This window comes from Trachurus japonicus, chromosome 21 (genome assembly GCF_045865225.1).
Source record: "Trachurus japonicus isolate A0001 chromosome 21, Traja_1.0".
Taxonomy (NCBI): Eukaryota; Metazoa; Chordata; class Actinopteri; order Carangiformes; family Carangidae; genus Trachurus; species Trachurus japonicus.
Window position 1 is genome coordinate 15105790 of NC_140927.1, and position 14144 is coordinate 15119933.

The window sequence follows — 14144 nt, forward strand, 5'->3', positions numbered from 1 at the left end:
TGGCTCTGAATTTCTAATTAAAACATTTGTCACAGTTGGTCTTTTTTTTCCTTTACTGACTATATGAAATGTATTGCGGGTGAGGAGGGGTCACAGAAAGGGGAGAGTATTTGTTTTCACTGAGGGTTTTTTTTTTCCAGCAGTGCAGTGGAAGGTCTTCGTCTTCTGACTTAAGCTCATTCTGGATTTATTTTTTTCCACCCCTCCCCTGTGAGATTAATCATATAAAAATAAATCAGTCCCCCCCAAAAAAAGGAAAAAGACTTTTTGTGTCCACTATGAGCAATAGACGCTCTCAGCATTATGCATTAGGGCTTCGTTTTCAGACTGACTCATTTGATGACTAACAATTTTTAAGCAGCACTTTGTTTGACTGCATTTCCAACATTTTGTTGTGTTTTTGTTGTTGATTCATTGTTGTTGTAAGATGGATATTGTCATGTAGTCGTTCAATATTTTTATACTTGTGCTTTTCTTTATAATACAGTACTACAGTGTTATTTAGGACTATTTTTGGGGTAAACCAACTATTCATTGAATGTGTAGTAAGTCATGCATTAAAATGTGCTATCACTCACTAATCTTAAACAATGTGAATGTGCATGGTGCACATAGGGATTGATGCCACTGACCTTGTCCTTCTTTTCAACAACAGGTTGAGAGGGAACGTTGAGACCGAGTACAAACACACATCTAAAGACAAAAATAAAACAATAATCTTAAACTGACAAATGATTGACAATCAACATTACAAAAAGGAAATAAAATAGGAAGTGGTTTCACCCAGGAAAGATTGAAGTGATGAAAGAAGAAAGGGGAACAGTTGAAGGCTTTTCTTTCCTTTTCTTTGGGGTTCGTCTCATTTGAAGAGGAAAACTATCCATGGCACCGTTCAGTCCAAAGCCCTCAGTCCATGACTATGGTAATGATTGCATTTTTTTTTTTTTGATATTGCAATGTATCCCATGGCGATATGTATTTTAAACACCATGTAGACTAAGAAGAAACTCACACTGTGGAGTTTCTAACCTTTTTATCTAATCCACTGAGCAAATCCACAGATTAAACCCTTTAAAGCTTTCTTCATGAATTTTGCCCTCAGTCGCTCCTCTTTACTCGACATCTGAGTAAATCACAGAACTTGCAAACTGAATAAGTGTTTAATATGTCAGAGCCTCTAACCTACTTTACTTACATCCCACTGTTCTAATAGAGCTTTACACTCAAATGTGTTCATGCCTATTTGTCGACAGAGAAGCTCTAAAACTGCCTCAATGTGATTTGTAATGTGTCTTGATGAAAGTCTTTGGAAATGTATTCACTTGCTGTTCCCCACAGTCGCCTACAAACAAAACACAGTGCAAAGAGAAAGTGCACCACTTGAAGGTGGGTTTCATAATTGCAGGTGATTCTGAATCTGCATTTAAGGAGTAAAGGCACCCAAAAAAACACCAGCCTCCCAGAGTGCATCTCCCAAACAACATTCCGATAGATACATATTTACTTTATCTTTATGTTTGTCTTACGAAAATAAGCATTCAAATCATCTGCTCTCGCTCAAGTGAAAATCTATAATATAAACAGTCAGGGTTTATTATAGGTCTTAAAGCTGAGCACTCACTCCTGAGCAGTGCACCACTAGGCCATTGTCACTTAACATTTATTCTACGAGCACCTGGCAGTGCCTGATGCTAATTTCAAACAGAGGAAACTTCCAGAAAGCATCAAACACTGTACAGCTTCGCGCCATTCACATTTAAGGCACTGCATATATAAGTCCATTCATTCTAAACCTGCAAATTAATTCAGTTTGAGAGAGCGAGGAAGGGTCAGGATGTAGACTTTGCTCTAAATTTTGGCTTTAAGTATGGCTTGATTCTACCATTTGTTCATCATCCCATCTGATGTTAGATTCTAATATACTTTTAAAATCCAGTTTTTGACATTTCTTTAAAAAACTTAAGCTACCAAGTTTCACCTTGTGCATGGGTTTCCTCATCTTCAAATTTACAACCTAGGCAATTAATCATGAAGACCACTAGGTGGAGCCAGAGGACTGGCATTGAGCAATGTGTTTATTTCTTCTTGCTGATTTCAATTCAATTGAGCTTTTGTTTCAAACTTTCAATATACAAAAGCTCACATCAGGTCACTCCAATACACTGTAATCTACATCATACAATTTGTCCATATCATAACTAATCACTACTTTAACATGTATAATGCCTACAAATGCTGGCATGGTCAAATCCAAGACTTAGGTCAACCATCCTCTCCACCTAACCAACTCCACTGTTTTCTCCTTTCCATTTCTAGCAGGCATTCAATGTTTGTGTGAAGTGAGACATTATGAACCTGACTTAAGTGAACATAGCAAACAAAGGCAAGAACAAATACAGATCACTGAGGTTTTTAATAATCATCAACACATTTATGTACAAAGCAAGCGGTGTCATTTTTAAATGACCAAAAAAAAAGAAGAAGAAAAGAATCCTAAAATGCAATTTTTTTTAATTATTTTTTTTGTCAATAAAACAGTTAAAGATTTCCCCAGGGAATCAATTCAATAGTCCAACACTTTTGGTACAGTCAGTATAGTTATAGTCTGACGAAATTGTCACAGATTATCTTCAACAGTTAAACAGCCCTGGGCATAGAAAAAAATATGGGTGGATGGATCCAGATTTTGAATAAATGAGACTTATGAGTGCAAGATTCCCTAAAAACCAGAAAAAACCTCATCCCTGCCAGTTTCCCCAAAAGCACCAAGTTCGTCTTTGTTCTTCGGTGATCCAATGGGACAAATACTTACAGTGAAATATGGACCCTGTTAACTTAGCTCACACAAAGGACCTAATACAGGCTACAGTAACTACATGTAAAGAAGGTATTAACTGTATGAGTAGATTAAATAAAAAGGGCTCATTGGGTCTTTAATTGTTTGCACATTACTACATGTTCTATTCTTTATAACAATTCTCTATTTGCCTCTTGAATGCAATGCTGCAATATGATTTCATGTGGTCAAATTTCATGTGGTTAAAACTCGTTTTTAAAGAAAAACTTGAAAATAAAAGAACCTGACAGTCTAACACGCAAAAACATCTTCAGCCCTATTACCACATGTCACCCTCAGTGGAATAACATGAATTCTTATCTCGAGTGCCTCTAAAAAAAAATGACACCAATGGCATTTATGTATTAATAACGTAAACAGCCTAAGAGAAAGACCAAAGTATCTCTAACGTGTATTCAAAACTGTTTTAATTGTGTATGTCACACAATGAAACAAGTAAGAATGACTTCCATTTACAGTATCAAGTTAAGAGAACTTCCATTTCCCTCCTTCCTGCTCCTCTTCAGAACTAAAACTTGTTACACTGATCTAATTTATACTTGGTGGTTCAGGGACCAGTTAAATGTTTTTTTTACCACTAGTCTTAATTCTTATGGCTTGTGGCCGTTTGTTGCTCCAAAAATCAAACCCAGATGAAGAATGATAGAAACACAGACCTTTCAATGTTTCTCCTAATTTAAAAAAATGGCATTGTGCCAATTAATAGAGCAAATTAAAATATGTATGCCTTCTATGCATCTTAAAGAACCAGTGTGTAGGATTGAGAGGGGTCTACTGAAAGACATTATATTCCTTAACATTCATTCATTTGTGTACCTGAAACTAAGAATCATTCATCTTTTTGTTAGATTTGCACAAGCCCCAAATATCTACATAGGTTTTGGGTTGTTTCCAACAAGCCTGCCGAGTTTCTACAGTAGCCCAGAGCAGAGTAAGCCGACACAGGCCTTCCTCATTTTATGTTACCTGAATGCCACTGAAGGCTTCCTACAAGCTTGGAAAGGGAGGTCGAAGGGGGATTATTCAGCAAGTTGCAATCTGCGACCTTCCCGATAGATCCCACTAAATCCTACACACTGGACCTTACATCACATCTTATGGTCTTCTGCAAGACACAAACAATGTGTGTTAGGATGGTGGTGTTCAAACTGTGGCAAATGAAATGCCAATTCAAATCTAGAGCAAATCTATTTCCTGGTTAAATCCAAGCAAAGCCCAAATGACAGACCAGGTTTGAGTAAATTTACACCCAGGGCAGTACTAACTGAATTAGTTATATTTTGTGAGTGGAGATTATCATTTTTGTCACAGCCAAATTTCAAATTGTCTTCTTTTAGCAGCCAATGTATTATTTATTCCCTCTATATAAATAAATAACCAAACCTGGTACCTTGGTCCAGGATTCATACGACACGCATGCCCTGGAGACCTAGGCTTAAGAAAACAAATCAAGTAAGGGTCTACCAAGACTTTGTTTGCATTATTTGTTTATAAAACCATGGGACTAGAGGTAACCAGGGGAATACAGCAGAACAAGGAAGCAACCTCCACTCAACACAATCATTTAAGAAAGAATAAAGGTAAAACAAATTTAGAGAAACTAATCTTTTACAAAAACACTTGCGCCACTAGTTAGTTTGGTTTGTTTTCTCTTCAGTCTTTACAACAGTGACTGCTTGAATGAGCAGAAACACTGAGGGGTTGGTGGTCAAAGTCACTATATACACACATACTTTTCACACACAGGATTCAGTTTACAGTCATACAACTGTGCACACAGGTCAGCATGTCCAGTTTTCTCAGTGGTATCAGTGATGACAGTCTGGCCTTCTCTCACACACACACACAGAAACAAACTGGGGAGCTGAGGAGGGCAGTGGCTGGTGCCGGTGCTCCTACATCATAACTGTGACAACTAGGGTGCTCTTCTTCTAGGTGGTTTATGAGGCTCAGTCAGGCTATCTGGCTGCCAGAGAGAACTGTGGAAAGGTAGGTCCTCCTTTTAAGCATTTTTCTTTTTTTTTTACATTTTCCTTCAGTCCTTCGATGAGAGTGGCTGTGTGCAAAGAGAAATGTTGCATCAATGCTCCACATACAACAATCTCACAGGCTCATGTTGTTGATTCAAGTAATCAATTAAATACTTAAATTTAGACTTTAAATGTTGTGAAACTGTGGAAAATACCAAAAGGTAATATCTAAATATATATAAATAAATTGTTTTTAACTCTCTAAAATATGATGCTTGTAAAAGGTTTATGCTGAAAGACAAATGTGGAATAATAAATATTTAAATATTACAGTAAACTATAAAATATTGCAGTACGGTAAAGAATTGACTTCAAATTAACATGGCAGATGGGTATTTTACTACTGGATCAAATATAATCTGGAGAAGGTTTATACTGTTGTAATAATCTTGAAATAAAAACACTTGTAGGATTCAATTTCTGACTATTGGTATATGAAGTGTGGAAAGGAGAATCACAACATGCAAAGTGTTTTTTAAATGAGTGATTAAAACACCCAATGCCCAAATGGAATGAGGCAAAATTTAGAAATACTAAGTGACAAAGAAATGGAAAAACAAAGAGTGGAAATATTACCGTGAGGGATTGGCGGTTTTAGCTTTCATCATCTGAGACATGGGGTTTAGCAATGGCCATCTCTTCCTTGCTATTCGCAATCATCTTACACTTCTACAAAAAAAGAAAGAAGGAAAGATGCATCCATTACTTTGTATAGACACAGGTAAACATGTAAAAAAAAACACACTTTGGCATTTCTTCATTTAAACATTCACATAAAATACAATCACTGTCACTGTCACTGACCACTATTTACCTCAGTAAGCTCCTTGATGGTGTGTATGTTAGCCTGCTGTGTGACCTTCCGCTTTGCTTCCTCGATGTGGTCCAGGTTAAGGGTTGGTGTTGGGGGCGCCAGGCATGGGGGGGGCTTGTTGGTTATGGTGGGAAGTGGGGCAAGGGGAGGCATGGCCGCAAGGGCACCCATGTTGGTCAAGGCAGCTGTCATGGTAGCCGCTGTCATACTTGCCATAGCAGCACTCATGGTGATGTTGGACATGCTGGGCATTCCGGGAATATTGGGTATCCCCATTGGACCCATATTGGGCATATTCGGCATGTTGGGCATCCCCATGCCCATTGGGAGAGGTAAAGGTAGAGGCAAGGAGAGTGGCGCAGGGGATGGGGTGGGTAGAGGGAGCTGGAGGATGGCTTTTGGCCGAAGACTCTCAGGAATGGGAACCCCGGCCTTAGCGCACATAGCAGCAGCATTAGCCTTAGCTATCTCCAGTAACTGGTCCTTGTCTGCAAATAAAGGTGAAGAAGAGAGACAGGGGAGGGGTAATGCAATGGGACATAGGCAAGAGTGGACAGAGAGGGAAATAAGACAACATTAAGTACAAGAAATTGGTAATTCACCTAATATTAGGGGTGTCACGATTTCGATTTTTTATTGAAATCGATCGAAATTACGTCATGGTCTCGAACATCAAAGTCAAATAGAGGATCGACGATCTTTCGGGGGATCTGGTGACGGTGGAGGATCTGGGACTGATTCACTGTGGGCCACCGCCAGTCTGATCAGGTCCATCACAGCACAGCAGCTGCAGCTCTGCCCCGCTGTCTGTCACATGACTCTCCGTATCAGCGCAATCTCGTTTACATTACATTTAGTCGACATCAGGAGATGACGCAACGGTAAATTAATGAAAATAAAATTATGATAATGTACAGATTTGTTTCAAAACCTTGGGGGCAATTTTGGCCCCTGGATCATGGTTTTTGGGGGCAAAATTGTTACCTTTATATTGTAAATAAATTATTTAAATGTGACCATAGTGCCTAATGTGATACATTATGGAAATTGCATCACTTATATGTAAAATAAGATTTACTGTACAAAATTTGATGAATAAAACCAATGATCGTAGAGTAGACTAGTCTGAAAATGGCATAGGCCTCTGTGCTGTAAGAAAAAGAAAAAAAAAAATCGACAATCGAATCGAGACCCTAAAATCGAAAATCAAATCGAATCGAGGATTTGGAGAATCGTGACACCCCTACCTAATATGTTGCATGAGTGTTCTTAAATACAGAATCAAAAATGTAAGAATTAATTGCTTCATTGGATAATATCTGGTTGTTTTACCCAGTTCAGTCAGCCGTGGTGGAGTCTTGCTGGTGCTGCGTCTTGTCCGCGACCCTGAGCGGCGCTGTTTGCGCAGGATGAGAACTGGAGAGTGGCTAGGTTCCCTCTTCCACCTGTCGCGTCTGTCAAATGATCGACTGCGAAACACTGGGCGCCTCCCTCGGCCCCTTGATCTAGACCTGCGTCTACGATCAGAGGAGCGAGACCTTGATCGCCTGCTTCTGTCTCCAGATCTAGACCTTTTCCTTCGGCCGGCGGAGCGGCTCCTGGATCGCTTGCTCCCCTGTGGGGACTTGGACCTCCTCCTCCCTCGGCCACTGGGTGAACGGGTTCGAGATCGCCTCTTGCGGGCTGGAGAGCGAGATTTTGAACGGCGGATTCTGGTTCGAGGCTTGGAGGATGAACGTTTATGGCGTGTGGCGGAACGCGACCGTGACCGTCGCCTGCGTGCAGGTGATTTAGACCGTCGCTTCTTCCTTTCTGATGGAGAGACAGATTCTCTTTTCCTCACTGGAGACTTGGACCTGAGGAAAAAGTCAATGATATAACTGATGAATACTTGCACACAGTGCAGTCCAGCATGTTGTGAGCATTAGTTCTGGTGATGCCTATCAAATGCAGTTCCTTAATTAAGTCTTTAAAATCCAATACCTTAAAGAACTTCATACTCTTTCTGCTCCAAGGGAAAAAAATTATCACAAACCTGGACTGCTTCCTTCGTGATGCAGACTTGGATGTTGATCGTCGAGGCGATGAAGTTGAGCGTGAAAATTTCCTGCACTCAGTGGGTGACCGTGACTTTGACAACTGCTTCTTCTGCACAAGAGATGGTGAGGGGCTTCTCTGACGTTTAGGCATCATTTTAACTGGAGAGGAAGCTTCCTCCTCTTCATCTGAGCCTTCTGAACAATCTGATCCATCTGGGTTAGGCTCTTTGGAAGCAGACCTGGATCTGGAATCATCTTGTTCGTTGGATGTGCTGGTAAGCTCCATCTGTTCCTTGTCATGATTGGTTGCAGGCTGCTCCTGCAATTTGTCTGAGGAGCTCCCAACTTGGGGGCTGAGGGCAGCTGCTGATGGCACGGGTTTCCAGCCACCTGCATGGTGCATGATAATGTGACATTCATTAATTAATATTCTCCCAATTGGAAACCACTAAGTAGCAACTAACTAGCATATCTGATCAGGAATGCGGGCATAAGAGTAACTTGTCAGTGGACTATAATTATGTGTGGGTGATATGTCTGGATTCAGGATTTTGTTTTGCAGTGACAGGGAAGCACTCCTAATAGCAGATCAGATACAGCAATTCAAGAAAATACATTTGAATTATTACAGTAAAACCTAGAAATGTAAAGTCAAACCTGTTGTAGTTGGAGGTCCTCCAGTTTCTGCAGGTGTGGGCTCTGCCTTTGGAGAAGGCAGTATCGCTGCTTTAACAGGAGAGGAAGATGCGGATTGAGCTGGGGAGGAGCTGCCAGACCGCCCATCGCTTGACTCAGACCTGGACCTGGACTTTGATCTGTTCAAGCCTGCAGAAACAGATTTAGATTTGGACCGTCTTCCACTCTTCTTTGGAGATTTGGACCTCCTTTTCCCAGGTAGTGGTGAGTGTGACTTTGACCGGTGCCTTCGTGACAACGAGCGGGATTTGGAGCGCTTGGATACCCTTGGTGGAGAACGACTTCTCCTGGCAGGTGAACGAGAGCGCTTTCTGACTGGCGACCTGGATTTAGACCGTCGTCGGGAGGGAGGTGTTCTAGACCTGGAGCGACGGCCGCGCTTCAGGACCACAACAGAACGGGATCGAGTCCGTCTGCTCCTGCGAATTGATCGGGAGCGTGAACGGCGGGATCTAGGGGGTGGTGACCTCCTACGCCGTGACAAGGATCGACTCCTGGAACGTCTGCCTCCTGCACGTCTCGCCGGTGTACGTGACCTGGAACGACGAACGACACGTCTAGATCTGGAGGTGGAGCGACGGTTCCTAGTGACAGAGCGTGACCGCGATCGCCTGCCAACTGCACCACCTCGTCTGGGTGAGCGGGTCCTTGAGCGCCTTGCGGGACCACGGGAACGTGACTTTGACCTCCGACTTCTCCTTGGGGAGCGAGACAGAGAGGGGGACCTGCGCCCACTACGTTTAGGTGATCGGGACACCTTTCTTTTAGGAGAGGGGGAACCCCTGCGACGTTTAGGAGAGACCGACAAAGAACTTCTCCGACGTTTAGGAGACTTGGACTTCTTAGGTGACTTTGCCTTCTTCTTGGGGGTGGGTGAGCGAGAGGTGGACCGAGACTGACAGCTACCTCTCTTAGGAGATTTGGGTGATGGAGAACGCAACTTCCTTCTAGGTTTAGGAGACTGAGAGCGGGACCCAGAGCGGGAAAGCTGCCGACTCTTTGGAGGGGTTGTAGAGCGTTTTCCCTTTGAAGGTGATTTGGAATGGGTTCTGGGCTGTTCTCTCATTGTTGTTGCTGTTTGATCACCAGACTGCTGTCTACTGGGACTAGATGTCGGGGACCGACTATGACTTGAACCAGACCTCTTAATGTCCAGAGCCCTGGAAGGGGAGGGAGACCTAGACCTGGATGCATCACATTCCTTAGCCATGGCTCTCTGAACTGAATTGGCCTGATCTTTTACGCCCGAGTCATCTCTTGGAGTAGCACCTTCCTGTTTAGGGATGATGTCAGGCAGTTCCTGGGCATGGCTGAACGCACCATCTCCATGACTACCCTCTGTCTTAACCCTAACTGTCGCCGTCTGTGTCATCTCGTCCAGAGCTGCAGAGGGCGACCTCATCATGTTTTCAGATCCATTGGTGTTACTGCCCTTCCCTTCCATTGGGGGCACATCTGTATTTGAAATCTCTTTCTTCACTCCAAGCGGTGCAGGTTTCTGCGTGACAACGGGAACCCCCTTCTCCTCTCCACGTTTGCTTTTTGAACCCAGTTTGGAAACAGGTTCTTGCAAGTCAGATGCTCCAGCCGGAGAGTATTTGCCATCTGCAGCTCCTTTACCTCCTTCACCTTCAGACTCGGAACCTGAAGCTGAACTGCTTTCAGATGGGGAGCGAGATGGAGATTTCTTTTCCTGCTTTTCATCTTTCTTCTTCTTCTTTTTCTTCTTCTTGGCAGCATGTCTTTTGTGTTTTTTGGATTTTGAATCACCTTCTGTGTCCACACGATCTAAGATTAGAAAAAAATATTTTTAAAAATAATAACTTGGAGAGAAAAAAAAATCACTTCCTGCTTTGTGAGCAAAATGATCTGTTTATGTGTGAGGAATTCCTACCTGTAATAACATCCTTTTTACCTTCCTCTTTTAGCCCAGCATGTTCTCCAGCTCCAGCAGCTGCAGCCAGTCGGGCACTATAAACACAAGAAAAAGTTCATTTACACTTTTTAATTTGGGTAATGTACAGAATCTTGTTAAAGGTAAGCATATAACTCCACTCAGTAGAACTTCATGGTATTTCTCAAGACAAATGCCCAAGATGACGTAGAAATAAAACTTTTTAACCAAATTCTGGACAATTACATCTCTGTCAACATGTAGCTTTGTGCCTCATGCCTCCGGCACCCCATGTTTCTACTCCAATCTGTTAAAGAGGAACTACGTAAGCCCGGTCGCTTTTCCGCTGTTTTGTTAACCCTTGTCCTGGCCAAGTGCATTTGTTTACAGCGAAGCCAGCGAAAAATCAATCAATAGAGCGGTAGATAACATGTGCGATGTTACAACGTGTACATTTGTATAGTTTAATCTGTCATAAATAAGGAGTTACGGGACACATTTTACATATTATTGACTTCTTTTGTTGAAATATTGATTTATGTTCAAAACTCCTGGGCACAGCTTAAATATGAGATCTGAACAGCAATAGATATGACTAGAAATATACTAGAAACAAGAATCAGAAACACTGTGATACAAAATTTGTTACTTTTTCATATCTTACTTTGCTACACAATTTGAATCTCAAAATGTAAGGAAGATCATTTTGATTTATCAATCACACCTCAGACAATACTGGTTTACTGGTACTGGTAATTATATCTTTTGAAGCTTTTCTCACCTGGCTCTGGTGGTTCGGACAGGTCTTGGTGGAGGTTGTGGTTCAACATCAGACTCGGCGCCAGACTCTGAACTGCTCTCTTTTTCCCCCTTTCTCTTTCTCTTCTTCTTCTTGCTCTTGTGTTTCTTGTGCTTCTTGTTTTTCTTATGAGGTGGCTCATTCATTTCCTTGGCATTCAAGTCATCTTTCTCTGGTGCCTCATCCTCACCTGCAGAGGGCACCCAGTTTCAGATTTCACAAGTATATGGCAGAATACATAGCCTACAGCAAGGTATGTTTTAAACCAATTAATTGCACTTTAATTTACTGAATTTAATTTTGCTTGACCTTTAGGCTTTTGGTAATTAACATAACCTGTTTAAGACACACACATGATACGGTGATTCGCTTACCAGCATACATCATTTGTATAACAAATTTCCTTTTGGAAAATAATAAAGTAAGTAGTATTATTCTTAATTCTTATTCATATCACAAACTACACATTATAAATATGTATGTATATGTGCTATTTATGCATGTACAGTGACTTTTGTCCAACATGGAGCTTCTAAAAAGGTCAAAAATGCAGCTGAAGAGAAACATATTAATGACAGCCGAGTACCACCCAGCACTCACCTGATGGGATGTCCACTGCACATTCCATTGTGCCAGTAGCTGATTTCTTCCTCGTAAAGTCACCGGTGTGCTGCTCCCTCGCTCAACACTAAGGAGAGAAATAGAGGTACTGTAACTCACCATTTCAATGCCATGCTATGGCAAAATGGAAGTAACACCATCTTGATTACATCAAGAAGTACTAACATCGTCTTATGTAATGTACATAAAAGGAGAGGAAGGGTACTAAGGAACTTCATAATAATAATAATGATAATAATCGGTATCCCTTTTGTCTGGTGCATCAATGTGATATAGATACTTGTTTACATCATAAGTTATACATGCAGTGGATTGAATATTTTAAACACCTCTCATGATCAGGTATGGCCAACAGTACCTAAAACTACAACATCCAAAATGAATGCCAAGCTGAATCAACACCTTTCAAAAACAATTTGAATGAAACATTTAAGTCTTCATGAGTGCAAGAATCACTGAAAGTCTGTTTTCAAGAGTGCTGCTGAATGAACCTCCTCTGTATAATTCCTCTACACAGGATCAGTTTTGGACATGTTCTGTTTCATGATCCATTTCCAATGTTTGCTGTAAGGGGGTCCAGAAATCGAAAAAATGCATCCTAACAAAAAGGGTTGAACTATCGGTGAACTCCAGTGAACTACTGCTTCACTTTATGTCCCTGACAAACCAGATCTCCTTCACTACACAATTAAAAAAACAGGTGATCAATACTGATATCACAGGAGCACCTTTTGGCCGATGTGATATTGAATTGCCCCAATTACTGTACATACTACAGTCTCACAAAAGCATTTTTATTTCTGGTCTACTACAACTCAGCTGTAGGGTAACCAAAACAACTCTGGTCTCTAAACACACAATAAGCCATGATCTTAGAAAAACCTACAGAATGCCTTAGCTGAGAAGATAACAGAGTGACCATATACTCTTTGCAATTTACAATATGTTAACACACTTTTCACGTTTAGACGATCTAGAAAGATTAGCCTACATTTAGTAAACACGAGGCGCGTGGGAAAATGACTAGCTAAACAATACAATCAGATCCCCCTCTACTCTAACAAAGCTTACTGTCCCTGCATTGAAATGAGTAACGTTATTGCGAGTGCAGACAAAGTTATAAATTTAGTTTATACTCCAAACTCAGAATTCATCTAATCTCAAAGACATCTTACTCATCAGAATTTGGGTTTGCTGTTGGCACGGAGCCCATTACGTATATGCAGATGGTTTGTTTTATTATTACGATATTGTTTCGTTTTAGAAATAAACAAAACCAAGCTTTGTCTGAAGCAACTAATCGTTTTACAGTCGCGAAGCTTTATCACAATCAACATTAGCGATGCCACTTTACACACCAACATGTGACGGACTACTGCTGTTTTCAAACATGGGTCATGGAGCCAGTCTCCCGCACATTGCATTCACAACATCCACAGCCTTCATTTCCCGAAACTACAGCCCTACTGTAAACAACAATAACTGACCCTGAAACAACGATACGATAATAGTACGGATACTAGATACCAACATCCAGGATTATGCAGCGTTTGTCGAAACATATAACTGATACGTTGTCGCTTCAATTTAAGCTAAAGCTAACCATCAAGCGTATGGCTGCCAACGTGTTATTTTAGATGTCATGAAACGTTAATGAATTTAGCTCTTCTGTCTTCTGTTACTAATATCACCATGGTAAATAACACACAAAATACATCCTTTACATACCGACCAGATGCGGTACGGAGGCAAGCCGAGTGCAAAAGTTTTAGGCAACAACAAATAGTTCATTACAACGTTAGATAACGCCAAACAGCATTGGGCCTGCACTGCGCTGCCGCAGCTAGCGCTATCGTCCATTCAAAGAGCACCACCGTGGACACGAGCTAAGCCAACGAAAGGTTGCGTTAACCGTCACTTGGTGTTTTTATTAGATAGCTGCTCAATTAACAGCAAACTGTTGTGCAAAGCCTACCCGTTGGACAACTTATAAGATGGAGGAGCCAAACATGCCGCCTGCACAACGCGGCCTCAACAGACTGTTGCTAGGCTAAGTTAGCACGCTCGTAGCTATTTAAATAGCTAGTTTTAGCTGCTACTTCTCTCAGCAAAACAAGTTCCTTCGCTCTTCAAGGCAGTCCGTTGTGTAGCATATAATTACCCAGGTTATGTTCGGTGGCTACAGTGTCTGTTCAAAAAACACCAATGGCTGCGGTCCTGGAGTGTGCGGGACTAAACAATCGCCGAGAGTGCTAACCGTCACTGTTAGCCAACTGACTGGTCCGCCATGATGAGGAAAGATTTCCCAACATGCCATGCTGCGCAGTTTGAATGGCGGCGTCACGGTCTCCCCGGCAACCTTACCCCACTCCATGGCAGCAAACTAAGGAAAAA

The 14144-nt window shown here is 41.6% G+C and overlaps 1 protein-coding gene across 1 annotated transcript; it reads right to left on the bottom strand.

The window, feature by feature from the left end:
- Window positions 1-2394: 2394 nt before the first annotated feature.
- Window positions 2395-14091, bottom strand: sona (SON DNA and RNA binding protein a). The gene is made up of 10 exons (XM_085764205.1): window positions 13912-14091; window positions 11730-11817; window positions 11112-11319; window positions 10331-10407; window positions 8398-10224; window positions 7737-8130; window positions 7034-7557; window positions 5702-6189; window positions 5464-5556; window positions 2395-4913 (listed from the first exon to the last, which is right to left on the bottom strand). The coding sequence occupies exons 2-9, from the start codon at window positions 11755-11757 to the stop codon at window positions 5482-5484; spliced, it is 3621 nt and encodes a 1206-aa protein (XP_085620331.1). The 5' UTR covers window positions 11758-11817; window positions 13912-14091; the 3' UTR covers window positions 2395-4913; window positions 5464-5481.
- Between the last annotated feature and the right edge of the window lie 53 nt (window positions 14092-14144).